The 24,034-nt window shown below is 40.3% G+C and overlaps 1 protein-coding gene across 8 annotated transcripts in view; it reads right to left on the bottom strand.

Annotated features, from left to right (window-relative positions):
* Positions 1 to 10,993: 10,993 nt before the first annotated feature.
* SPTLC3 (serine palmitoyltransferase long chain base subunit 3) overlaps positions 10,994 to 24,034 on the bottom strand; it is a 172,112-nt gene continuing 159,071 nt past the window's right edge. For all 8 annotated transcript variants that reach the window (XM_083831466.1, XM_083831464.1, XM_083831461.1 and 5 more), the window contains 3 exons: positions 14,910 to 15,045; positions 13,816 to 13,945; positions 10,994 to 11,464 (listed from right to left, as the gene is read on the bottom strand). In XM_083831466.1, the coding sequence (XP_083687592.1) occupies positions 11,351 to 11,464; positions 13,816 to 13,945; positions 14,910 to 15,045 (380 nt within the window). In that variant the 3' untranslated portion in view covers positions 10,994 to 11,350. The remainder of the gene's footprint in view (positions 11,465 to 13,815; positions 13,946 to 14,909; positions 15,046 to 24,034) is intronic.

Genomic DNA, 24,034 nt, shown 5'->3' with positions numbered 1-24,034 from the left:
AGCATTTCTGTTTCAAGAATAACTCCCACTTTCAACACCACAGAGGTAGAACTGGTCTTTATTCTTCATTAAATATCCAGAGGGCCAAATTCCCTGCTGAAGTGCAGTAGGGTAGAGGCCACTGAGCTCAGATAGATAGAACTCAGTCCACCCCATGGTTTCTTACAGTTCTTGTGGACTCTGAAGGCTGGTTTCCCTAGGTGAAGCTTCAAATGCATTTAGAGAGACAGATTTCCTAAGCTAAAGAGGCAGTACCAGCTCCATAACCATCAGTTTCACATTTATTTATTTAAACATTTGTTGAGGAGGTCAAAGTCCTGAAATATTTGGTGTCTTTTTGTAAATCACAAGCAATCCTTTTCAGTGAATATTCCATGACAATTTAAAATTGACCAAAAGATTTGTTTAACAAGAATATATGAGGAGTCACACTGGTTTAGAGAGAGATGGAGGGCTCCAGCTATAGACTCTGAGCCTTAAGATTTGTTCTGAAGCAACTTATGCCACATAAAGTTCCTTCTACTCCTTACATGGCGTTTCAGGACATGTCCTATATCCATTTAGGATTTTCCATTGATGCTCCTCTAATTTGTAACAGTAAGATTGTGCTGAACAGTGGCACTTTAGTTCAAGCAAGCTCCTCTGATTCCTGATGTTTTTGCAGACATCAAGCAAGACAAATCTGAGAGCATTAGCTGTAATACATAGCAAATGCAATCCAAGAGTAGCCAGGCAGAGACAGCCAGCATCTCTCTCCAAAACCATAGCAGTGAAGTCACAGCTGCACACACCTACAGTGATATTTCAAGTCAGGAGAAAGAACCATCGGTAATAACTCCTCTGTTCTTCTGATTTTACTGTAAATGCATCCCAGTCTTTTCTGGCCTAGCTGGGTGTAAGCTGACAACAAAAATATGCTGGCTCCCTCTTTCAGTATTAATTCTGCAGGCCTTACTTATATTATTTCAAAAATATGGAAACCCATGAAGAACAACATCTTTTATCTCCATTAATAATAAAAGTTGGAATTAAATGTTATCTTGGTGCATTGGTTGCCAGAACAGTTTCCTTCTGAAGTATAAAAAGCCACAGAAAGCCAATGTGTTTCATTGATATAGCACTGATACTAGACACCTTCAAAAGCCTTTGCTGTGCTTTTTCTCATGGGCAGAAAGTGACTAACTCTGGCCATATGCACATGGGTAAATGCATCAATTTCTGCCTGTAACTTGTGTCCTGGGCTGCGGCAAACAAGCACTGCAATTTATACCAGACACTGGAGAATATGAATATTTTCTTTACTACTCAGCTCCAGGAAAGGATAATTACTATAAGCAAAACCAGATGAAAATCTGAGAATATTTTATGATCCACTTTCATTATAAAAAATCTCTATTAGCCTTAGAACAATGGGGCCAAATTCACACTCAGGGTAACATCAGTGACATCAGTAGAATACTAGAATTAATTTGGCCCATGGGATCTACTTGAAGATATAACATACTGTCACGGGGATGACAGCCAAATTCTGTGCAGAAAATCTTTCTATACTGACTAATTTGGCATTAAAAAGACAGCACAGCTGTACAAGCAGTAATCCGGTGGGCTGGATCTTCAAGTGCAACTCTGCTTACATCTGTATGATAAAGCTCTGGTATAACTACCTGAGAACCTGGCCAAGTGCCTTTTCCACACCAAATGGGAGATCACAGTATAAATATTATTCAGCACCGGAATGATGTTAATGTGACGTTCAGACAAACAAAGAGAAGGATACTGGGAGGTAGATTTTAAAAGGAATCAGGTAGCCAAAGATCTGAATGAAATGCTGATATCCCTTGCTAATCCTTGCTTATCCTGTCTTCTCTCTTCTCTCTCTCTCTCCCCCTCATCAAGCAGTCTCCTGAACCATATTAAGCTGCAGAGAGAATCAACAAGTAAAGCAGAAGGCTTTTTTTTTTTTCTTTTCTGTTTCTGTCGTCATTTATTTATTTTTAAATAGAAAATTCTTGTCTGTTTCAGCGATGACATTTTAATGAATCCATCAATCACTGCAAACTCCAAACTAGAATCCTACATAAGAGAGACCTATTTGTAATACGTGACCTAAGCCCATACCTAACAAAATTAGTTCTCAGGGAGACAATGCAGGTCTTTCACTGCTGTCTCCATGGAATCGTAGATGATTAAGCTGGACAGGGCATCGTGGGTCCTCAAATCCAATCCCCTACACCTTGCATCACTCTATCCCTGCGTTATTCCCCTGAGTGTATTATCTAATCCTTTGCTGACTGACTGTGACCCACCTTACAACTTCTCTTCCACTGGCAAGTTTTCATCATGTTTTGCCTAAGCAAGCTCTTGGTCAGTCTTAAAAGTCTTCAGTTCCCCATATTGATGTTTTTCAGGGTGTTTGGATCCATACTATGTCCTGTTCCCTAAATTATTTTAGATCTCTTCAGCATTGACTTTTGCTTTTCTTACTTCCTTACTCATTTGCTTTGTACATCTCAGTGCTGCAGGTCCTAGTTCAAGGGTAGGCCAGTAAGTGCTGCATCCCACACTCATAGCCAGTTCTGCCTTTTTTGGCTGCTGCCATATGCAGTAAATTCACCAACCCCACTACATCATGACTCAATTCTTTGCTTCCCTTTTTACGGCTAACAGACTTATTACAATTTGCTTTCATTACCTTTGCACCATTTCTCTGGTTTGCACCATTTGGCAGTTCTCACTTTATTCCTCTGCTTTCTTACTACAGTATGGCTTTTCTTTGCTGATCTGCCACTTGTCCTGTACCTACAAAATTTGAGCTTACTTCTCTCACCCTGGTTGAGAGGATTACTTAACCATTTGGGTTGAGAGCATTCTTCTTACTAACTCCTCTTTCCCAGGGCTCCCAGCAGCTATGCCTCTGAGATGCAAATCACTAAGATAATTTTTAAAATCAAATTTGACTTAGAGAATATCTGAACTGACTCCGCATTCAAAGATTCTGAGTTCTTTACTGACTTAATTTTGGCTCCTGTTGATTTAAATTTACATGGATGAGTTAAGTGGTGTGACATTTGGTGTGCTGCAACATGGACAAATCCATAGACATATAACCATGCTGGCTTCAGGAAGATCAAAGAAAGCAGTTGCTGCTCCCTCGTGGTCATCATCATCACCCCTATTCTGAAAGCTACTATAACTAAACCATGCTTCTATTTTTGATCTTCTATATTCTGTCTTACAGAGATGTTTCTATCTATGCTCTTGGTTGAGTCAAAGAGAACCGAGGTAACAAAGACTTACTACTGAGACTGTTTAAATCCAACCATGCCTGCAGCCTCACGTGATCACTCAGATAGGGAGACTATTACAAACAGCAATTTCTAAAGAAACTGGGTAATCATGATCGCAGTGATTTCTCTCCACCCTTTTCCACTTTCTTTTTTATCACTTGGAAAAGTGTTCTCACTAAATACATCTCCTGTCAGGACTGTCTGGGATAACTATGAAGCAGTTTAAAATCTTAGGTGGCCCCTCAGTTTTCAAAGAACAGGAAGAGACCAGGACACTTACATCGTATACAATACAGAAACCAAGGCTTACAATTGTTATCGCACAGCTGACCTTCTTTGGTGCTCACCATGGATGGCATCCCACAGTAAATCTGCAGTAACAAAGTGAATGGCATTTTCAAACTTGTTAGAGAAAAATATCTTCTTATATTGGGACCAGCAATTAATTCTTTGCTTTCAGCATGCCTTTATTCTTTTGAGGTCCATTGTCCCCCACTATATTTACTATCCATATTTTTCTTTTCGTGCCTGTTAAAACCCAGCAAGAAAATCAAAGCTCTTGTGCCTGCTTCTTGCTATTTTACACTTGACTTTACTTTCTGTTGTCCATTTTGGTCCTGGAAAGCTAGTATCGCAAGTGGCGAAGTGGAGACCACCCTCAGAGAAGTATCTGGTTTAGATGTTCACTTCTCAGTGATCAAGCATCCCCAAATTTCCTTCACAGAACTATTTATGAGGACCTATATCAATTTTCATTATCTTATAATTTTCCATTAGGACTGGAAGAATTCATTGGAAAAACTATGGGGGCATCTCTACCTTAAAGCACTGCCCTCTCTTTGGCAGAGTCATCCTCGATGTGTTTCCACAGTATCACTTGTCCTGAAAGAAAGACAATTCCTGTTACCATCAGCTTTTCTTACTTGCTTTGCCACTGGTTCACATCTAACATTCCTAGTTATGGAAGACAAGGCATCTCTGACTTTTGGCTCGATATTGTTCCTCCCTTGTTCTAAACAATTAAGGGACCTGTCTACAGTCACAGACACCCATGTCATACTGGTGTGGTAGGATCTCCTCTTCTCTCTTGCTTGTCTGAAAATCAGTCTGTCTTATTTTCTCCCTCATTCTGCCCTGTGGAGTCTCAGTCCTGGCTGTCTTCACTGTCATGTCATTTTGTCTTTGGGGGATAGTTTCCCTTATTTTCTCTTTGCTACTGCTTCTTTTTTTCTTCTCCAGTAAAACAAATGTGTTGCTCAGCTTCATCTCTCCTGCACTAGCAAATTCCGTCCTCCCTCTCGTGCTTGTGTAGGGTTCTCCCATGGATAATTCTCACCTGTTTGTTCTCCAGGCCTTCTTCTTCAGAAGGTTTTGTGCTCTAGTGTTTTTGTCTAGTCTTCTCAGGACATTCCTCAATCACATCTTTGAATTCCTTCCTGAATTTGAAGTTACCTCCATGTGCCTCTTTAGCTCTTGCATTGTTTCCTCTATTGCTGTGATCAAATCATGTTTTGCACCTACATATTACATACCACAACATATTGATGTGCAACTGGGAGTTTCTGCAACTGTCCATCATGTTTGTGAACCCTTTCTTCTTCTGACCATTTCAAATACTTCTTCCAAAGTGCCTATCAGAGTTAGGTACCAAACTTCCACTGATATTTACTAGGTGCTAGGTGCATAGGTCTGTTATACACAACAGAAAAAGGAGACTATCACGAACTGTTAAGCAATAAAAATCCCTGCAACTTGATCTGTTGTGGTTGGACATTTTCGTGAAATCCTGGATAGTCATTTGCAAAAAAGCTGACATGCAGGGTTTGGATTTAATCTTCACATTTCCACTCAAACTGTGGCATTGTTTGAACACAACAGCTTTGGGATCCTGGCAAAAGAGTAAAACTGTCCGAGCTGTTCCACTCTGGTTTGAATTATCTCTCTTTTTATTTATTTATTTTTAGCTTTGAAGTCTGTGTACTTTAAAAATCAATGAACAACATATTAACAAGCAGACACTAATTACATTTTAACAAACTCGAAAGGCTTGGCTACAAATCTTTGAAAAGATAAATTCACATTTTATAAAGCTTCCTAATCCAAATGGCATCATTGGAGCAAGACATTGACAAAGCCTGTGCAGAATGGAAATGTTGAAAGAATTTGTTTTCCAGATTTTTTTTTCTATAATTTATAATTAGTCCTCACTATTGCACTGTCTTGTACATTAGGTCTGGTAAACAGAGTACTCATGACTTTTACAGGATTAACGGAGAAGTCCTGAGATGTAGAAATGAAAAGATTGCTCAGATAATAACAACGCTTAGCTCTTTGATAGCTCTTCTTGTCTGTTCAGCTTAGTGTTTTACAAATAAATTGGGAACACTATCATAGTTTTACAGAGGAAAAAAAGTGAGGCAAAGAACATTAATGTGTCTCATCTGCAATTACTTAGTAGAGAAGAGACAGAACAGAATTGGTTTTCTTGAATCCAGCTTAGAGCTCTGGTCCATAGGTTACACTGATTTGCCAAGAAGAGGAATTTTTAAAATATGGGTACTGGAGTGTGCAATGGGAGTCAGAGAGTTCAGACCAGGATCTTCTGCACTTAGGGAAACGTCAAAAGTATGCATACGTGGCCCATGAATTATGAAAAATATCATGCATCATCCTGGCTGCAAGTAGCTGCATCCTCGGTATTAGGGAGTTTTGAAAAGCGGCTCCCACATGAAAGTAGTATCCCCAGCAATGAGCATAACAGTTTCTGCACTGCACACAGAGCCAAGTCATCACGAGGTTTGTGTGGTAACAAGGGGAGAGTAGGACACACACAGGATATTTGTGTCAGAGCAAGCTCCAGAAAACACACAGGGGAAGCGAAGCTTTGGTAATGTCCCCATTGATTTCATCACTTCTGTGCTATTCCCGAGCAGCTGCTGGAGACGTCAATAGATGAGGATCCCAGTTCAGACTAGAGGCTATCTGCAGCACAGAAAAAGCCAGCCTGTGCCAAGAAGCATTCACTCAGTGCTGTGCCATGGACCGTGGTGGAGGGCACACTGGATGCCAGTAGGCCTAGCTGTCCACTTCATGCTGTGCTCTGAACAGACAAAATAGACCTGCTGCCTGCCGTGCTGGAAGTGGAAATAGAGCCAGAGCAGATTAAATGCAACAAATGTGATGGTACTTAATGCTTTGCCATGACATGAGAAATCAGTTTGGTGTTCCAGGAACTGGAGGATACTTTAGCCCACCACACAATACTAGGGTTAGCTCATGTTCACAGAGAATTCTTTGAGGCAATTTCAGTGGGGATGGTAGAAACGTAAGCTTCACCTCTCACATCTGGCACCGCTGTTCCATGTGACACACAGAACATTTCCTCCATCTGTTACCACATGACTTACCTTTGAGAATCAAGCTTTTAGACTTCCTACAAAGTCCTGGTTTCATGGGTACATCTTCTGGTTGAGCTGCTTTGCCAGAAAGAGACTCATCTGCTGGGTGACCTACAGGCCATGTCCTTCTGTACCTGCAAATAAGTTGGCACTGTCATGCCTGTCCTGGAGCCACATCACAGTTACACCTGGCAGGGTAGCACAGGCAGTTGTCACCATACCTGCAGCATTGGCATCTCAGCAAGGATGCCCAGTGAGGGCATCACAACCATCAATAAAGCTGTGCATTACTATTACTAAAACAACCTCTGAACCATTTTTGGCATCAAAAGTATTCGTTACAAAAGGTGGCTCAAACACTACTGCAAACTTGGTTACCCTGGTAGCACAAGCTGTTGAACTCGGGTCTGTTGAGAACAATTAATAGCTGTTGGCCTTTGTACAGCATCTGACAGAAATGATTATCTATAAAACATAAAAGAGTACAAAGTGTCAGGGTCATCTGCTATTGCACCCTATCTATGCTGCCTTCCCTTCATATACAAACTGGCATCACACAATGTGTAGCATCTCTCTTTCCCCAGTTCACAGTTGCCATTCTGGCGTTAAAGACAAGAATTTCCTCCTAAATTGTTTGAGAGACCCACAATTTCCCACTAAGGGACAGAGTGAGAATCTCATTATCTTGTGACTGATCTGCAGTGAGCACAAACAACATTAGATGTGTGAGTAAACAAAGAAAACACCTAGATGCTTTTTTCTGAGCTCCTTAGAAGGCATCTGGAGGCTTGAAAGTTCAGCTGCCAATATTGGAATGACATCTGCCATTTCTCAGCTGGTGGTGTGGTTTCTTTAAAATTTGGTCCCAATCTGTATTTTAATTTGAAGAACAATTAAACTTTATGCACAAATAAAAAGCAGATCAAATATTAAAGATTCTCTATTGGATTTCCAAGCAGGCTAGAAAATGCACAATTAAGTAAACACCTGTAAATTACTTTACTTACATCATTATTTTTCCCTGTCTCAGCAGGACTGGGAGATATGCAATGCAACTTCAACCAAACACGCTTTGGTAATAAATAAATAAAAGAAAATTCAAATCCTACCTTAAATAAATCCAATCCCATATCACGGTCCCTTGCGAAGAGCAGCCACTGTGAAATAGTCTGGAGATGTCAGTGTTCAAATCCCTTTGAAACAAAGGCAGGCAGCTCACCTCATACTGACAGGTCCCTCTCATGGTTTCACCAGTTTTAAACCAATGGCATTGACTTCAAAGCAAGATTTAACCTGATCTACAGTGGAAGATCAAACTCAGTCTTGGTTCAACAGCTTATTCAGAGCAGATGTGGTTCAGCTTAGAAACTTAGCACCATCAGTAAGAAACTTTTATTTGAAAATGAAAGATTAAAGTCTGCAGGAGCTGATGAGGATACCAGGAAAAACAGGCAGAGTGAGGCAGTGCCTACACAGCCAAGTGATACTCACACTTCAGGTCCTCTGCAGCTGCCAGCGTGCTTTCCCTGAGACCCAGAGGATGCGAACTAGCAGAATAGGAAGAACATTGCAAAGAGGGAGGAGAAATGGATGAGGGAACAACCTTGACAAGCAAGATAAGCTCAGGAAATGAAGGCTTTCTAAAAGATGAGGTGGGATAAAAGTACAGGAAAAAGCAAACAATTCACTTACTCTGTCAAAAAGACAACTTGAGTCTTCTCCTAGCATGAAGGTCAATCACGATTTTAGGTAGGATAACAAGATGCTGGAATTGCAGCTTGCCAACAAAAAATTAGCATGTGCATACTTACGTTTCCACTGGATTAAAATGTGACAACTTGAGCAAGTTTTATTTATTGAGGGTAGTTCTTTTTCAAAACCACCTAAAACAGTTATAGAGAACTACATCTCATAAGAACATGCTTGCTTGAAGAGGGAGTATATTCTAGGAAATGTGATCCTTATGCTACACGTGCTAATTCCCTAATAAATACTCCACCAGTTTTTTTCCTAAGCTAGCTAAAATTGGGTCTCCAAGTGCTGATCTCTAAATCTATTAAAATTGATGTAAATCTGGAAAAACTCCACTGAAATTGCACTGGTGGAAAAGCCAGTGCCAGGCCATAGCTAAGCCTCATGGGGAAAATCTAAGAGTCTGGAGTTCCTGGGAGTTTTATTATTGTACCAGTGGAGCAGGGATTTCTCCCCAGATGTTGCCCACGCTCAGGGATAGTCAGGGATAGTCAGCCTGTACTTTCTCTAATGTGTAAAGGATGGAAGAAATCAGAAAAGAGCATATAATAAATCAACTGACAGACTCTGAAAAATAGCTGTCCTGTCTCCTTAATATGAGAGAGAGTAATGTTCTGAGGGCAGGAGGAATTCGGCTTTAGACAGAAAACATTCCCCTATAGGGGGACAAAAAGTGATCACTCTGTAGCTTAATCAATCTCAGACCTCTCTTTGAGGAAAATAACATGTTGCCTGCAACAGCATGTGTAATAACGTTTGCTGAAATATAAACTATGGCTATATACCCCAAGATGGAAGGTCAGAAGTCAACTGAGGATCTGGCCACAGATGTTCAGCAACAGAGATCAAAACGCAATATATCACGTTCAGTGCTTTTCCTCGAGGAACAGGTTGCAGAAATATCTCAACCCATCTCCTTCACAGTCAGTGCACTCACCCTGCATGTAACAAAGCTGTAAATCACAAATTGCCAGGTTATTCAAAGACAAAGTTCACCTTTCCTAATTTCTCTCTGTCCTGTGTCTCAGTATTCTAATATTTATACAGCGAATTTGCTCTTATCCACAAACACTGCTCCCTTGAACCTCTGCAATGTTTTTCAAGTCCGTCTACCAGAGTGAAGAATCATATGACACCACTTAGTCCTCCCCCAGACCTTGATATATGTTTCCTAAAGCCGACATTTGATATTATGGAATGTGTTGTAATCAATTCTTAAAGTTATAGCACCACTGGCTTTTTATTAACTTGCACAACAACAACAAAAATCCAACAAAAAATGGGCCCTCATAACCAATCAGCCTTGTTATATCCTGAAAGCAGCTTTAACAAGCAGGGAGTAATATAGTGTAATTGGTACTCCGCAATTTAATTGTTCTGTTCTTAAATCTAATATTGCAGCTGTGGGTTAAGTTTACACCATAGCTTTCAAGAGAACATGAAAGTGTGGTACATCTGTGCAACAGAAAGCTAAACATCTCTCATCTGATGTGTTTACAATGACATTTGATAGCGTGGAATGGTTTGGAGTTTATTCTTAAAGCTGTAGAGCTGCTTTTCAACACAGCAAAAAAAGGGAAAAAGCCTCCAATCTCCTTCAAACTACTCAGCCCACATAAGGCTTATGATTATGCTGCTGCAGGCATTGCAGGGAAACTGCAGGCTGTAACATTTCCTTCAAGTGTCTTTGAGCATTTGTCACTCGAGCAGTGGAAAAGAGAACAAGGACATCTTCCCTTCAGATGACATAATCAATTATTTGAAAAATAAACCATTCAAAAAGTCTGCAACCAGACAAGTAAAACAACCCGACATGCATAAACCAGACAAGAATATTTCAAGAAATGTTATTAAGTGGATGACACACTTAGCACATTTAGAAATGGTGGAGTTCTCAGTTTAACAGGTGACAGAACTGCTTATGGCATCCTGAACTTCACATTTTGTGTAACTACCAGCTTCAGCATTATGTACTTGCTAGTGAATTTATTAAGCCCGTAAGTAGTTCAAGAAACTTAAGAATGGGGCCTTAAATGTCATCTGCAGTTTGTGAACTGCAAGTATCTGACTGTTTTGATCAAGGTTTTTACGGGAAAGTTAAATGGTTATTAAAATTATTTACTACTGCTACATGAAAAGGGAGTAGGCCTGCTGAAGAACTTTCATTGTGATAAGATGTGGAAGGCTGTAGGTCAAATGCGTTAGAAGAAAAGCATTTCTGTTTATTTCTAAGCCCCAAATTTTGTACATTATGAAGCTTACAGTGTATTTAAGCGGCAGAGAAAGGGTCTGTGGAAGGAAGGAGACATTTCCCTTTCCCATAATCTGCTGTCAGAAACAACTGATGAAACTACTTTTCTTGTTCTCAGCGTTTGCCTTCTTCTAACATTTTCTGTCCTCGGAGAAAGGCATGATAGGACAGATTAGTTAAGAGGTCACTTTCTGCTCTTTCCTCTGTAGCAATCCACAGCGATGGCTTGATTTATGCTCTTCAACAGACAGAATTCAATTTCACTGAAGAAGTTCAGTTACATCATCATACTACACTGGAATCCATTCAGTTTTTAAACTTTATTATTTCAGTCACAATTACGACTATCTGAAGCCTCTTCATAAAAAGGGGCCATAACAAAAGCTGTACACTAGCAACTTGATCAACGGATGCATTCATTCTGCATCAAAAATACCGCAAGAAGGACAGATCTCCTGGGGAGGCAAATCTGTATCAATAGTTCAGTCTCTTGAATACAGAAATTTGATACAATAAAATGCAACGACAAAGCTTCCCCTCTTTTCAATTAACTGAGAAACAAAAATTGTCCTTAGAAGGGAAGAAATGCATTTGTATTTTTTAGTTTCAGGGTTTTCCCCCCTTTTCATAGCATCATAATGTTCTCTTCATGGGTGGAAAACTCAGTCTTCAAGTTCAAACCTAGTTTCTTCATACAGTTCAGGATGAGATGACTTGGAATACCGGGAATATTTCAGTTGTAGAAAATCACCCAATTCATCCAGAGCATTCAAAACCTGTAAGACCACCACACTGTGTCAATTCTCCTGGAAAAGATATGACGTTCTACTAACTTCTACTTTATAGAGGAAAAACAAGTTCATAAAAACGTCAGTTAAAGAAAGCTGAAAGGGCAAATTTTGCTTTTACTCTCCCATAGCAAATGTTCATGCAGTCATAGATGCACAATAGCATCCGTGAGAACAGAATTTACTCCTTCAGAAGGTTATGGTTTATCAGTCAGTACATGAATTGAACACAGATTAAAAAAAAACAAACAACTTTCTAGAAGCATGGTGAGATAATAATCCAGACAAAAAATTATCGTTACTTGCAAAAAAGGCATATGTAAGGTAATACTTCAACACTTCCATATGGATCCTGAAGATTGCAGTTGCCACTATGTTTTCTTGGATGGGACTCAGCACACAGTGCTGATCACAGTCATCATAAATACCCTGTACAGTTTAAGGTATTTCTAGTGCATTCCATTGTTTTCTTGTATTAATATCACAGGCATAATTAATAATGCATTAGGACTGTAATGCAATTTGCTGAGCAGTGTCCTCAGCTCTCAACAGATTCAAAAAGTAGCCAGGGAACTTTAGACCACAGAGAAGCAGCTCAGTGTCTTGCAGCATCTGAACCATGCTCAAGAGCTGCCAACCTTTTGTCATTGAAAAGGAAAACAGCAATTTTGATTGTGAGCGGAAAGGAGTATTTTAGTAATGGTTAATGCAGAGAGATAGTTTCAAAGTCATTAAGGAAGTTATTCTTGGGAGCTTGCCCTTTAAATGGATCTTTCTTTTTCTTAGTTCCAAGCCAAGATTCAAAACAAATTTTGCCAAAGGGAAGTTTTCATTGTGCTTGTTACCTGTTGTTACACTGGATTTAGGAATGTTCACAAAGTGTTTGCCCTAAAAAAACCTTTCCGTCTGCATGTAATTAAACTCAGGGCATTTCCATTCTCCCATAGTATAAGGACATTTAAAGAATGCCACAGTTAGTATAGTAAAGGCACAAGCACAGCACATTTAAGAATGATAGCTGGGGAGTGTTTCAGACCTTCACTCGTACCAGGAAGCAGCGATGTGCCGGTAGCAGAAGAGAACATGCAGTGACAGCTTACAAAAGTAATGGACTTGACAGTTGAGGGTGGAGGGTGAGGAAGCAAAGCAAAGCAGCAACCTCAAGAGATTAACCTTCAGATCAACCTCATTGCCTGTTACCAGTTACATAAGCCAAAATCCACACTGTCAAACAGTAAAAGACGACAATGACCAACACACGGACATAGCTCTGCCCTGCTCTATGCAATTTTATCTTTATGGTATTATGCCCTGCTAATAACTACTGCACCTTTAAGAGCGGCAGGAATTTTGCACTGCACACATGCAAAGCAGATTTTTCAATGTTGTTTGAGAGGGGTCTACACTGGCATGGGAGCTGGTCAGCCAGGCAGGGCTCCCCCATCAAGTTCCATATGAATCTCAGGATGCAAATGGGAGCCAGGGGCTCTCTGCAGACACAGATGCTTGTCTGCATAAAGAAGTGCCATCTTCTACTCAAATGCCTTCTGTATTCACAGGTGTGATTTTTTTTTTTATTTGAGTATCATACTTGTGCAAAGAGAAGAAAAAGAATGCTTGAAATTTACTGTTAACCCTTTGTGTTGCCTGCCCCTAAGTCGGCTTACTCTGAGAATGAAAGAACGTATATCAAGTTAGGCCAAAAACCTCTTTGGCAAGAAGGGGAGATGGAAAATTTCAAAGAGTTTATTTTAAACACATTTCGGAGTGTGTTGGAATGGAGGGTTAATTTGGAAGTCTCTACATAATCTTAACAGTATTTCTGGTGTCAGAGAAAGATACAGAGCTGAGAGAGGCCAGACAGCACCAATTAAACCTCATTAGGTTCAAACCATTCCAAATACTGTTTGCAATTGCTACCTGTACCCCCAAGGCTGTCCCATGCACTTTTACATTTCCACGTGTTTCTTGAATTGCAGAGTGAAAAATGGTATGGAAAAACTGATTTGCAATTATTTCCATATCGTTTCAGGTTTCCTACTCTGACAGTTTTGACCTAGCAGTTAACTTTTGTCTTGCTGTGCTTTTCATGTAGGTCTTTACTAGTTGTGGCAGGCTTGGTCACTATTAGAAATAGAAGAACATAACAAGTTAACTGTCCCATAATCTGTTTTTAAAAATAAAATATATAAGGCTAAAATGCCTTTAAAGATCAAGTGACAAGACCAGAAAAACAGAAGTAAAAATGAATTATTGAGATTCAAAGTAACAGACACACAGCTTCTCCCAACCCCCTTTGCATCTGAAGTTAATTTCAGCAGGACATCTGCTGTTCTTACCGTGTCTAACATCTCCCGTGTATGTGCAGCTGACACACAAAACCGAGCCCTGGATTCTGTGATAGGAGTAGCTGGAAACCCAACCACAACCACCCCGATATTTTTTTCTAACATGCGTCTTGCAAAGGCCCTAAGAAGAAGAAGAAAAAAACAAGAGTAAATTATCGCTAATAAACTGACCACAAAGAGAAAACATTCAAGTATAATAAAACAATGGGTAAAATCCTGTCTTCAATTGAAGTGGATGGTAATAGTCTCATTGAATTCAATAGGAGCCAGAATTTTACCAGTGGGATTGAGATTCTTTGCTGTTTAACAGCTCATGAAGCCAAGTGGGTGTCAAATACTGGCAGTATGATGGCAGAAAGCGTACTGTAGAAGAGATCCAATTCATTTATGTCAAAGGTTTTGAGTGCAAATCAAAACCTGTGGGCACTAGCAGTCCCTAAGCACTGAAGAAGCTGGGCCTCTGGAAGGTGTGAGAGCTGTGTTCCAGCACATCAACAGGACTCAATCTGTGTGATGGTTTCCTTCCTCTCACAATTACTCTGCCTGATTAGGAACATTTTGCATAGTGTGTACTACACCTAAAGCACATAACCACCCTAAATTACCTGCAAAGGCTCTCTACAGTTTGGCTGTTACATTACACATTTCTCAGTCAGTCCATAAGTGCTGCTTGATGGGTACTGAACGGTAAAACAACTTCTCTGTGCAAAGTGTTCAAGTATCAGATGGAGATAAAGAGCATCCATCAAAAACAATTCATACTTCAAAGGCAATATGTCTCTTTTAAGGATTAATAGTTAAAAAAAAAATCCAAGTTCAAAATGTAATCAGGAGTGTTACTCCAGAGCAAGATAAAGAGGGTTACAGGAAGTTTTTAAGATGATGCATACTGGAACAACTCAAAATTATGTCTAGGGGTAAATTTAAAATAGAACGTAACTAAAGATGAAATCACCTAACAGAGTATGTTTGTTTTGTGAAGCATCTACCAAACATAACTACATTTTTCACAGTTCATATGAAATAAACTTTGAAATAAATTTGAATGGTGTTGGTTTTGCTTACAAGGTGTTTTCAGTACTTACCCTATCTTACCAGGCATATAAAGGAGTAAGGGGACAACAGGAGAATCATCATTGCCATAAATGATGAAGCCCATTTCGTGCAGTCGTCTTCTGAAGTATCTTGTGTTTTTCCCTAGCTGGCGCACTCTTTGGAGCCCTGAAATGTGTCAGTCAGGAGAACAGTCAGTGCAAACATCATAACTGGAATCTAGTAACAGCCTGGAAACAGGGCCATAACAGTTCAAAAAGTTCAGCTGAAATATATATATTACCATTTGATTCAGAAGAAAAACACAGAATGAACAAAGTGCAATTATATTGATTATTATGGCATTGTAGGACAGACAGCTGACACTTCCATACTTGTGAGATGCCTTTCCACTGGCAGAAAGTCTTGTTTCATGTCTTCTGGAGATGTATTTGTGAACAATTCCCTTTATTGTATTGCACTGAATAAAGCCTGCTGAATGACACACACCCATAGAGAAGCAGTTACATGTCTCTAGGGATGCAGGACATATAGACAGAGTATGTACTTTCCCAACACAATTCACTACAAGGGAAAACAACGTATGCCTACAGAGACCTTGATACATATGTCACTTTATCTATATATTTTCTCATTAATGACATTCTGCAGGGTTACTCTTATACCTTAGCCAGTTCTGTGCACACACTTCTTTTTTTTGCCATAATAAAACTTAAATAAATAAATAAAAATAAATAATAATAAAATAAATAAATAAATATAAAAAAATAAACTTAATAAAACTAAAAGTAGAAAACACTGAGTTTTGGATCAGCTCAAACTGATACTTCCTTTTCCCTCAGTTTTTCAGGCAGATGAAAAGCATTCAATAAACTCTTATTACACAAAGCCTGATATTCTATAGTGTGTTGTCAATATTCAGCATAACTCCAGTTATAATAACATGCATCTACATGTGTAATCCCTTGCTTAGTTCTCCTGATTTTTCATTCTGAATGACTTCCTACAGTAAGCTCAAGGACAATTTTTTCTCATTTTCTTTTTCAAAGTAAATGAGGAATGCTGAGATGGAAAGTGTGGCAATCCCATGTGATGCTTCCTACTCCTTTCTCCATATCCTAGAGGTGCACACTGAATATTCCTCCTATACATTTTGTCACTTACATCAAATAACTCATCCACTTACATCCATAGGACTACTTTTGGCTACATGCAAGCATTTACGGATTAGGTAAGTTGTGGAATTCTATGCAGTTATGACTGTACGTATTGCTATGTCAAGGAGGACCCTCAACTGGGGAGAAGAAAAAAAAAATAGGAAAAGACAGGCAAAGCGTAGAAAAGAGTTAAATATGACCTGAAAAAGAAACATTGTATTTTGGCCCTTATTTGCACAAATGCATTAGAAAAACATACAACAGGTCTCTAGTTTCTAAGATGTTTTCACACTTGTTTATTTATGTATGTGTTTTTAAACAGAGCACTAAGCCTTACCTTCCTCCTTTTAAGCAGCTAGTGCAATTGTAGGCTGGAAAACTGGGAATGAAAAAGAAGGGGAACAAGAGAACCTACCCAGACACAAACTTAAGTTACAGAGTACCTTAACATTTCTTGTACGAGTTTTCTTGTTAGTTCTTAAAAGGACACAGAGTCTAAAAATCAGCTGTTCAGTTCCTGTGTCCTCTTATTTTACTGTTACTTCCTCAGTATCACAATCTGACAACAAACTTAAGTCATTCAAGTCTTTCAGACACAAATTTTGTACCCTGCATTGTTCCTGGCCTCACTCAGTCACTAATCCAGAGATGTATCTCCCAGCAAAACCAACAGGAGAGCTGAAAACTAGTATTTTTAGTGAAGAAAAAATAAGGCCAAAACCAGCAGAGAAAAGTGCGCTTGAAAAGTCAGCTCAGCCGTTTCTTTTGCAGTGTCACTAAGGAGGTGATTTCTGACAAGGACAGTTACCTCCCTACCCATTGCATACAAAAGAGAAGAGCCACACTCATCATTACTGCAGACAGGGGCTAGAGCATGCCCTTTCCTTACTCTACCTGCATATTTCATCAGCTGGCTGATGGCACTGCATTTCTAATGCTGTACCTACCACCTACCTGGATGGTGCCACCTACTCGGTACCCACACGCTGCTGCATCCCAGTGCCCCCCCAGCACCAGTCCTGGGTTCATGCAGCCACACAATGAATCAAGCCAGGTCCTTCACGTGCCTGACCCGACCAGAAGGAACCACACCGCTGTCAAGCAGATTAATTCTCTAAGCGTTATCACTGTGCAGGTCCTTGCACCTGCCCAGCAGAGGTGGTGAGAACGCATGGTAGGAGCGGGATTTAGTGGGACAACATCTCAGCTACATCCTTGTATTTTGTTTCTCCTGTTCATCAGCCCATCCTTTCACTATCACTTTGATCATGTCACCAGACATGAGCACTGAAGTCCCCAGTACAACTTATTTCCTCTCTTTCCCTTTGCTTTTAAGTTGCCTTTGTGCAGACGTACTTTGTTTTCACTGTCCATTTCCTTTTTCCTTTGCTTTTTGTTCACTTCATTCTTCATTTACTACTTTCTGCTGTCATCATTCTCTGACTGTGTGCCTATTTGCTGATGTCCCATCTTCCTCTTTATAATCACAACAGCCAGTTAGGCATTTACGTCTGCAATGTACCATCTTTGGCAGATCCGTCCTCCGACCACATTCTGCCAGAGCTACTGCCGTGGCTTTTCTTCCTATTCCCTCTTGGCACAGGTAGAAGTCACCACACCTACAGAAACTTCTTCTCCACTAATCATTTCTGAGTGCATGTAGGTTTCAACAAGATCTACTGCTTCATCTGTTCTGTATCTTCCCGAGTCAAGGTTCTGTCGATGTTCTGGCTGGGAAATTTATAGGGAAACTGGGACTTGCTTCACAGTGATCAGTGTTTTGCTGAACAAATTAAAAGATCTCATAAAACTGGTGCATTTGTAACTTTATGCACGAACTGCCCACACAGACAACCTGTTAGTTACAGTTTCAGTCATTCAGCTTAAAACTTTCAGTGGAAGAGATCCGCTGGGTTAGAAAAGGCCACAAATAGTTTAACCATCTCTCTAATGCTGCTAAAACAAAAACAGCTGCGCCAGAGCAAGGAAAACAAATGAAACACAAAAGCATCCTACTACAAAGCTTTCCAGTCACTAATAAAAACAATAGTCTGTGGTATTTCCAAAAATATTTTTGGTGTAGTAGATCTCAAAGAACCAGGAGGAAATATTAAGGAGGAGGAGAAGAGATGGGGGTAGGGGAGAATGGCTAAGTAAAGGGGTTAGAGAAGAACTACAGAATAACGTGTCTGAGGAGAGAGAGTTCTCATAAAGACTTTATTAGCACCTCCTGAGTGCCCAAATTACAGGGAGGTGGGTGCAGGAGTGACCTCGACTGGGGGCTCGAAATCACCGCTGCTTCTCGCTATCTTAGCAGCCCCTAAGCTAGTTTCCAAACTCCCAGCCTCCAGCATTTGAAACTACTAGATTTTCAATTAGGGAAAGTTTTCATAAATGCAGATGTTCTTGGCGGATGCAGTTTAATACTTGCCGCCTTCTCCTTTCTATTCAGCTGTTTACCACAAAGCTGGAAACAAAGTGTCAGCCATGCAAGATTCCAGGCGGTTCGGTATTTATCAAACCATATGCGCACGGCCTACAGTTGGTCATTTTGTCTCTCCTTGTTTTAGGTACCAGGAACTTAGATTCCAAAGCAAAAGAAACATTAGAGCTGAAAGAGGAATTTCAGGCAAGCCCCCCAAGTGTCGAACACCTCCCTCCTTTTCCAATTCTACCCTGCTGAATCCGTAACCTTAACCAGTTTGTGATGGGACGGATTCCCCTTTGAAAACCCCCATGGAATTCATTCGAAGAAAGCCAACTTTGATGCAAAAGAGCCACTTCAATGTTTCAGAAACAGCCCAAAATAGTAATGTCACTTGCAGAGATGCATTAAAGAGCCAAATAAAAGATCAGAGCATTCACATATATCTGGAGGGAGAAAAAGCACATTAGGAGACTATTGCTACACACACTGTACTTGTGGGTGGGTGGCTGGGAGGAACCTACTTCTTTACCAAGTGTCAACACTTTCCTTTCTCATGTTAAGTTTTGTGGTCAAAGACCACATACACACACCATATACACAGCCATCTTCTAGGCTGTCCCGATAAGAGCAATAAAAACCTGAAAGTTTGTAACTGTACCCCAATGCTTTTTTCTTTCCTTTATGGGACCCTCCAATGTCAGATAAGAAGGCAGATCTGAGCAAAATGTTTATTTTGGTCTCATTGGCCCAATTTTTCCCCCACACTGCAGATTAAATCAGCGTAAGAGTGATGGAATTCAGTTTAGAATCAGATCTGAGTCCAAATTTCACTGTGGTATGTTTAATCACAGGCATTGTATTTAAAAGCTATTTTCTTTGATTCTTGAGGCTGTGATCTTGAGTCTTATAGTCTTCTTGCTAACCTCCTCCTTTTATGAGCAAAAATTCGCAGTGTCAGAGCTAAAACAATATAACTGCATCTATTTTAGGGCAAGAATTTGCCTGTGCAGCACTAATTACAGGATCAGAGCCTTAGATAGTAAATATATTTGTTCAAAACTTCTTAGTTTGCAAAATTCTTCAGGATTTTCAGACTCCACAGTCTATGCAAATAGCATATAGCACAGCATGTAGGATGGCCAGGTAGTTATATTCCCTATAACAACTGAACCACTACAGAGTATATGTTCAAAGAAAATAGGAAGCCTGGGCAGGGAAAACTGTCCCTTAGCTAACTAAAATGAAGACCACTAATGCTTCAGATTTCACAGCTGAGGTTGAGCACAACCTTATTAAGAGCTCTACATCTTCTTATTAGCTGAATTAAACAGGGACATGAATAGGGAAAACTGAAGGATAAAGGACTCCTAACTTCACAAGTTACCTTCGTGCTACTTGGAACATACAGTGATAACATAGCCAGTTTATTGGGATTGTACTGAAATGCAGGACTATTTACCTGGACAGTGCAACTGTGCTGGCAAATTCAGAAACTACATTTGTTCCACTGCTTTAAAAATATTTGTTTTATTGCAAAGTTCTAAGGTGTTGGCAATTCTGGGAAAAACACTGATTATATTTTTATTTGACACACATTATTGCATATTGTCAGTTCTAGCTCATTAATTTCTGCAAGCTTTTAGAAGGCTTTACAGCTCACAATTAATATGGTTTAGTTTAAGGGAAAAAACACAAAGAGATGGCAAGAGAGAAAGAAATGATAAAAGATGGATGGCTTGCTCATAATTTGTTTGAAGCAGCAGATGTTTTAAGAGAGCCACTTGGAGTAGCAGGCTCGGTGGATGCTTGGTCACACGCCGGGCGATGGCTACAGACCTGCTGTCAGTGAGGAGCTGCTCTAAAGTCTGACAGCAGGAAGGCATCCTGACTACAAGCCCGAGGGCCTGATTGCAGGCGGGTGTTACCTGGCACAGCTCCACGCGCTTCAACAGAGCTTTGCTATTTATGCCAGCCGAGGACCTTATCCTGGCAGCAAAAGAGGTAGTAAAGCTATCAGCTCTCTGAAACAAAAGTTTGTTTTCCTCTTCCAGAGACGTCTGCTTTTCGCTCCTGCAAGATTTTAATAAGCGGAGAAGCTGGCTGCGTTCAGTTCTTGCACAAACACTCTACCTTTGAACTCTTCCTGTAGGCTTCTAACTTTGGAAATTCTGACTCAGTATATTGAAAACAGGAATAAGCAACCTGTAGCCTTTCATATCAAGATCTCAGGTGTATTTTAATTGAAGGAGAGCTGTTTTTCCTGAACTCATTCCAGGAAAGATAATCCCACACCACGCTTTTCCTTGGCACATGGTGGACTCTTCAAGATACAAATCCACCTGCTTTAATCATCTCCAGCTGTTGTTTCATTGGGCCTTTCTAGATAATTAGTTACACAATCAAACTTCTACATACCGGTGTCAGAGCGTCTCTTCAATCTGTGTTCCTTGGATGCAGAACTCTGCTCCCTGCCCTCCTTGACTAAAAACTAGATAGTAAAAAGCAAACTTTCATAGGCTGAAAAAAAAATAAATTTGGAAAACAATAGCTCTTCCCCACTAAACTGTTGCAGATGGACAGATTTTTTTCTTCCTCCCCCCTATGCCCCCCCCAGTTCCATTATAAGAGTAACACACATGTACCTCCATGTGCATTAAATCACAAATAGAATGCTATAAAACTGGGGTGCCTAAAGGAAATATGTTCTCAGATAAAAAAAATCTTTATAAAAAAATAACTTTGCTATGAAATGGGGAGTAGTGAAGACATTTTCTTCTCCAGTCTAATGCCAACTATAAACCTAGTAATTTCAACTTAATTCAACTGCTAAATAAGCCCTTAAGGACTTATTTAGTCAGTCCAATTTTAACTGTGAACTGCTGCAAAACACTTTCCAGATCAGACTACAGGAAGAAAAAGTGGCAATTTCAACTGAAGCAGAAAAGGGAGAAATTGTACATATACTGTCATTTTTGCCTTATTTCTCAAATGAGTCAACCGTGCCTACCCAGCACCTTATCTGTATTCAGATATACAGTGTCAGCACTTGGTGTCCTGCACAAAAGCAGGGACAGAGCAGCCAGCCTTGGCTGAGCCTTATTTACTCCCAGCAGAGGTGATTAATCACAAAGCACATCAGTCCCTCCACTGAAAGCCAGCCAGTGCACAACGTGCTCCATCTGTATCACATTAGGTGTTTCTGAAATGCCAATGACCTGAATGCTGTTAGAAAAGGCACTTCTCTCCTTCCTGCTCCTCAGGCTGATAACAATGCTGGAGTCCTCAGGCAGTGGCAAGCAGCATCAGGAATGGGAGGGATTCTCATGCTCAGCAGCAAAGACACTCTTAAAAGGAGACTGGTGTGTTGCTGCCCCTGGGGATGGTGTGGCTTTCTTTACTGGGGGATAGGCTGCTAGTCATCAGATAGATTGCATGGCAGGGTGTGAAGAAAAGCTCGCAGTCTGGTCACATCCTTGCTCTGCCTGCAGTTAAAGCTTATTTATGAACACAGGGAGACTTATCCACAGACAGGATCTGGTAAAGGACTCGGCACTGGTTTAACTTTGACTATGGAAAAAGTGACTTCAAATGAGGCAGGATTCAGTCAATCCTCAGAGCTCTTGCAAATCCCACTGCAGACACTATTACTCCAAAGCCCCTGCTTGTGCAGATCAACTGACCCTCCACAGATAAATCTGGCTTCCTTTAGGAGGTGGTTCACATGGCAGGTGGCTCCTCTGGAATAGCACGTCTCACTCATTTCAAGTAAAGGTGGCAGAATTTAACTCTGTTTCATCATTCACTGCTGGGAGAACATCTGTGATGTTCAGCTCAGACAAGTAACAATCACGACAACATATTATCATCATTAGCATCTTCACCGTCATAATGACTGGGAGCCTTAGCCATGGAGCCAGCGCTGAGCAAGCAGGGAATAAAGCTTCTTAAATGCTCTAAATGTAGGCACATGCTTATTGGGAATATTAACTTACTTAAAATTAAGCCATGGTTCAAGCATTCTGCTTGATGAAGACCCCAGAGAAGCAATCATCTTAGAATGAAGCAGCAGAAGGAGAATTTGAGAGGGAACAGTAAAAAGCCACACTTTAGAGGGACTGATTCTGCAAGCTGTTTTGAGCAGGTTCAAGGGGTCTATCGCTAGGTAGCCTGCAGCATTAAAGCTTACTGCTATAGTTTCATGATCAGTTGAGTCTGGCACAAATTTAATTTGCTGAGAAAGGGATCGTTCCCCTTGACTCCAAGCTGTTCAAGTCCTGGCACTAGGATTCATCCAGCCATATGGTCAACTGGCTCGGGGAAATGGTTTGGCTGTAGGCTCACCATTCGTGGGGACTTCAGTTATTTTTCAGCTAGATCAGTTCCCTGATTCAGTTCATCGCATGGCTGCACGAACACTAATGCTAGTATGGAAAAGGGGCACTAATAAGGGGCAAGGCAGGGGGAGAAAAGCCAAGACTGCCCTTCTCAGTAGCAGCGCTGGCTTGTGCCAGACTACAGTGATGGTTAAACTAAGGTTTTTCAGTTTACAGAGGACCCCGAGATGCAACGGTAATGTTTTCAAAAGATTGCTAAGCACCGATAGCAGTGGAAAATGTTGAAAACTGAGCATTTTAAGAAGCTGGTCCTCCAGTTATACAAAAATCTAAGGCAGACGGAAATGTTTTAAAAAGGAACCTTTTAAAAGCAGATCCTTTTAATGCCAAGCCAAAACAGAAAACAGCATTCTGCAGCTTCTTGCAATCTGAATGTGCTCAAAAGTGAGAACTCACAGGCTGCTACAAACAAAAATGAAAACTAGTAGCTACAAGAAGATAAACCAATCAGCACAAATGGCAAAGCACTTTAACATGTTAAAGGAACGCTTTCTGTCTAAACAAACTCAGGAATTAGCTTTTAACACAATGAGGACAGCAGATACCTGAGGATATGGCTTTAAATTTTGCAGTGTCCCATAAAAAACATATGAAACTGCCTATGGCTTTTGGTGAATTATTGTTTGCTATGCATTAAATAGAAAAAAAAAAAGCCTTCAGAAATGCTATAATTTGCTTTTTATGTCACTATAATTTATTATTACCCATCAAGAAATTTGCTTTACATTTCCTACCAGTTTTAACTCTGTCTGCTTAGTGGTTCTATTTTTTACCTATCAAATTTAAGTGTAAAAATATGCTTTTGGTATTCTCAGGCAGAAGGGGGAAAAAAAGGGTCCCAGGTCACAGCTGGAGAGGCTGTGTTGCACGCAAGTAAGTGCACATGAACATTTGCACAGGGTCCAAGCTCTCTGAGTCAACCACAGTCTCATTGTGGGGATAAAACCACTAAGGCAGCTGCTGAGCTTCCTGAGGTATCTCCAGTGGTGTAACAAGAAGCCACAAGGAGAACATATAGAGAGTATCTATATTATGAATTATAAAGAGTAACTGCCATGGGAACTTCTGCTTCCCATATCTCCTAATAAATGAGGAGAGACACATTTGAGATGAAAAGGCCACAAAGCTTTAAGAGGGATTTTTTTTTTTTTTATAGACTGCATGAACTGAGCTGTGGA

The sequence above is a fragment of the Anser anser genome (assembly GCF_964211835.1).
Source record: "Anser anser genome assembly, chromosome: 3".
Lineage (NCBI taxonomy): Eukaryota > Metazoa > Chordata > Aves > Anseriformes > Anatidae > Anser > Anser anser.
Note: the sequence above shows the minus strand (reverse complement) of the source record. Positions and strands in the feature narration are given on the sequence as shown.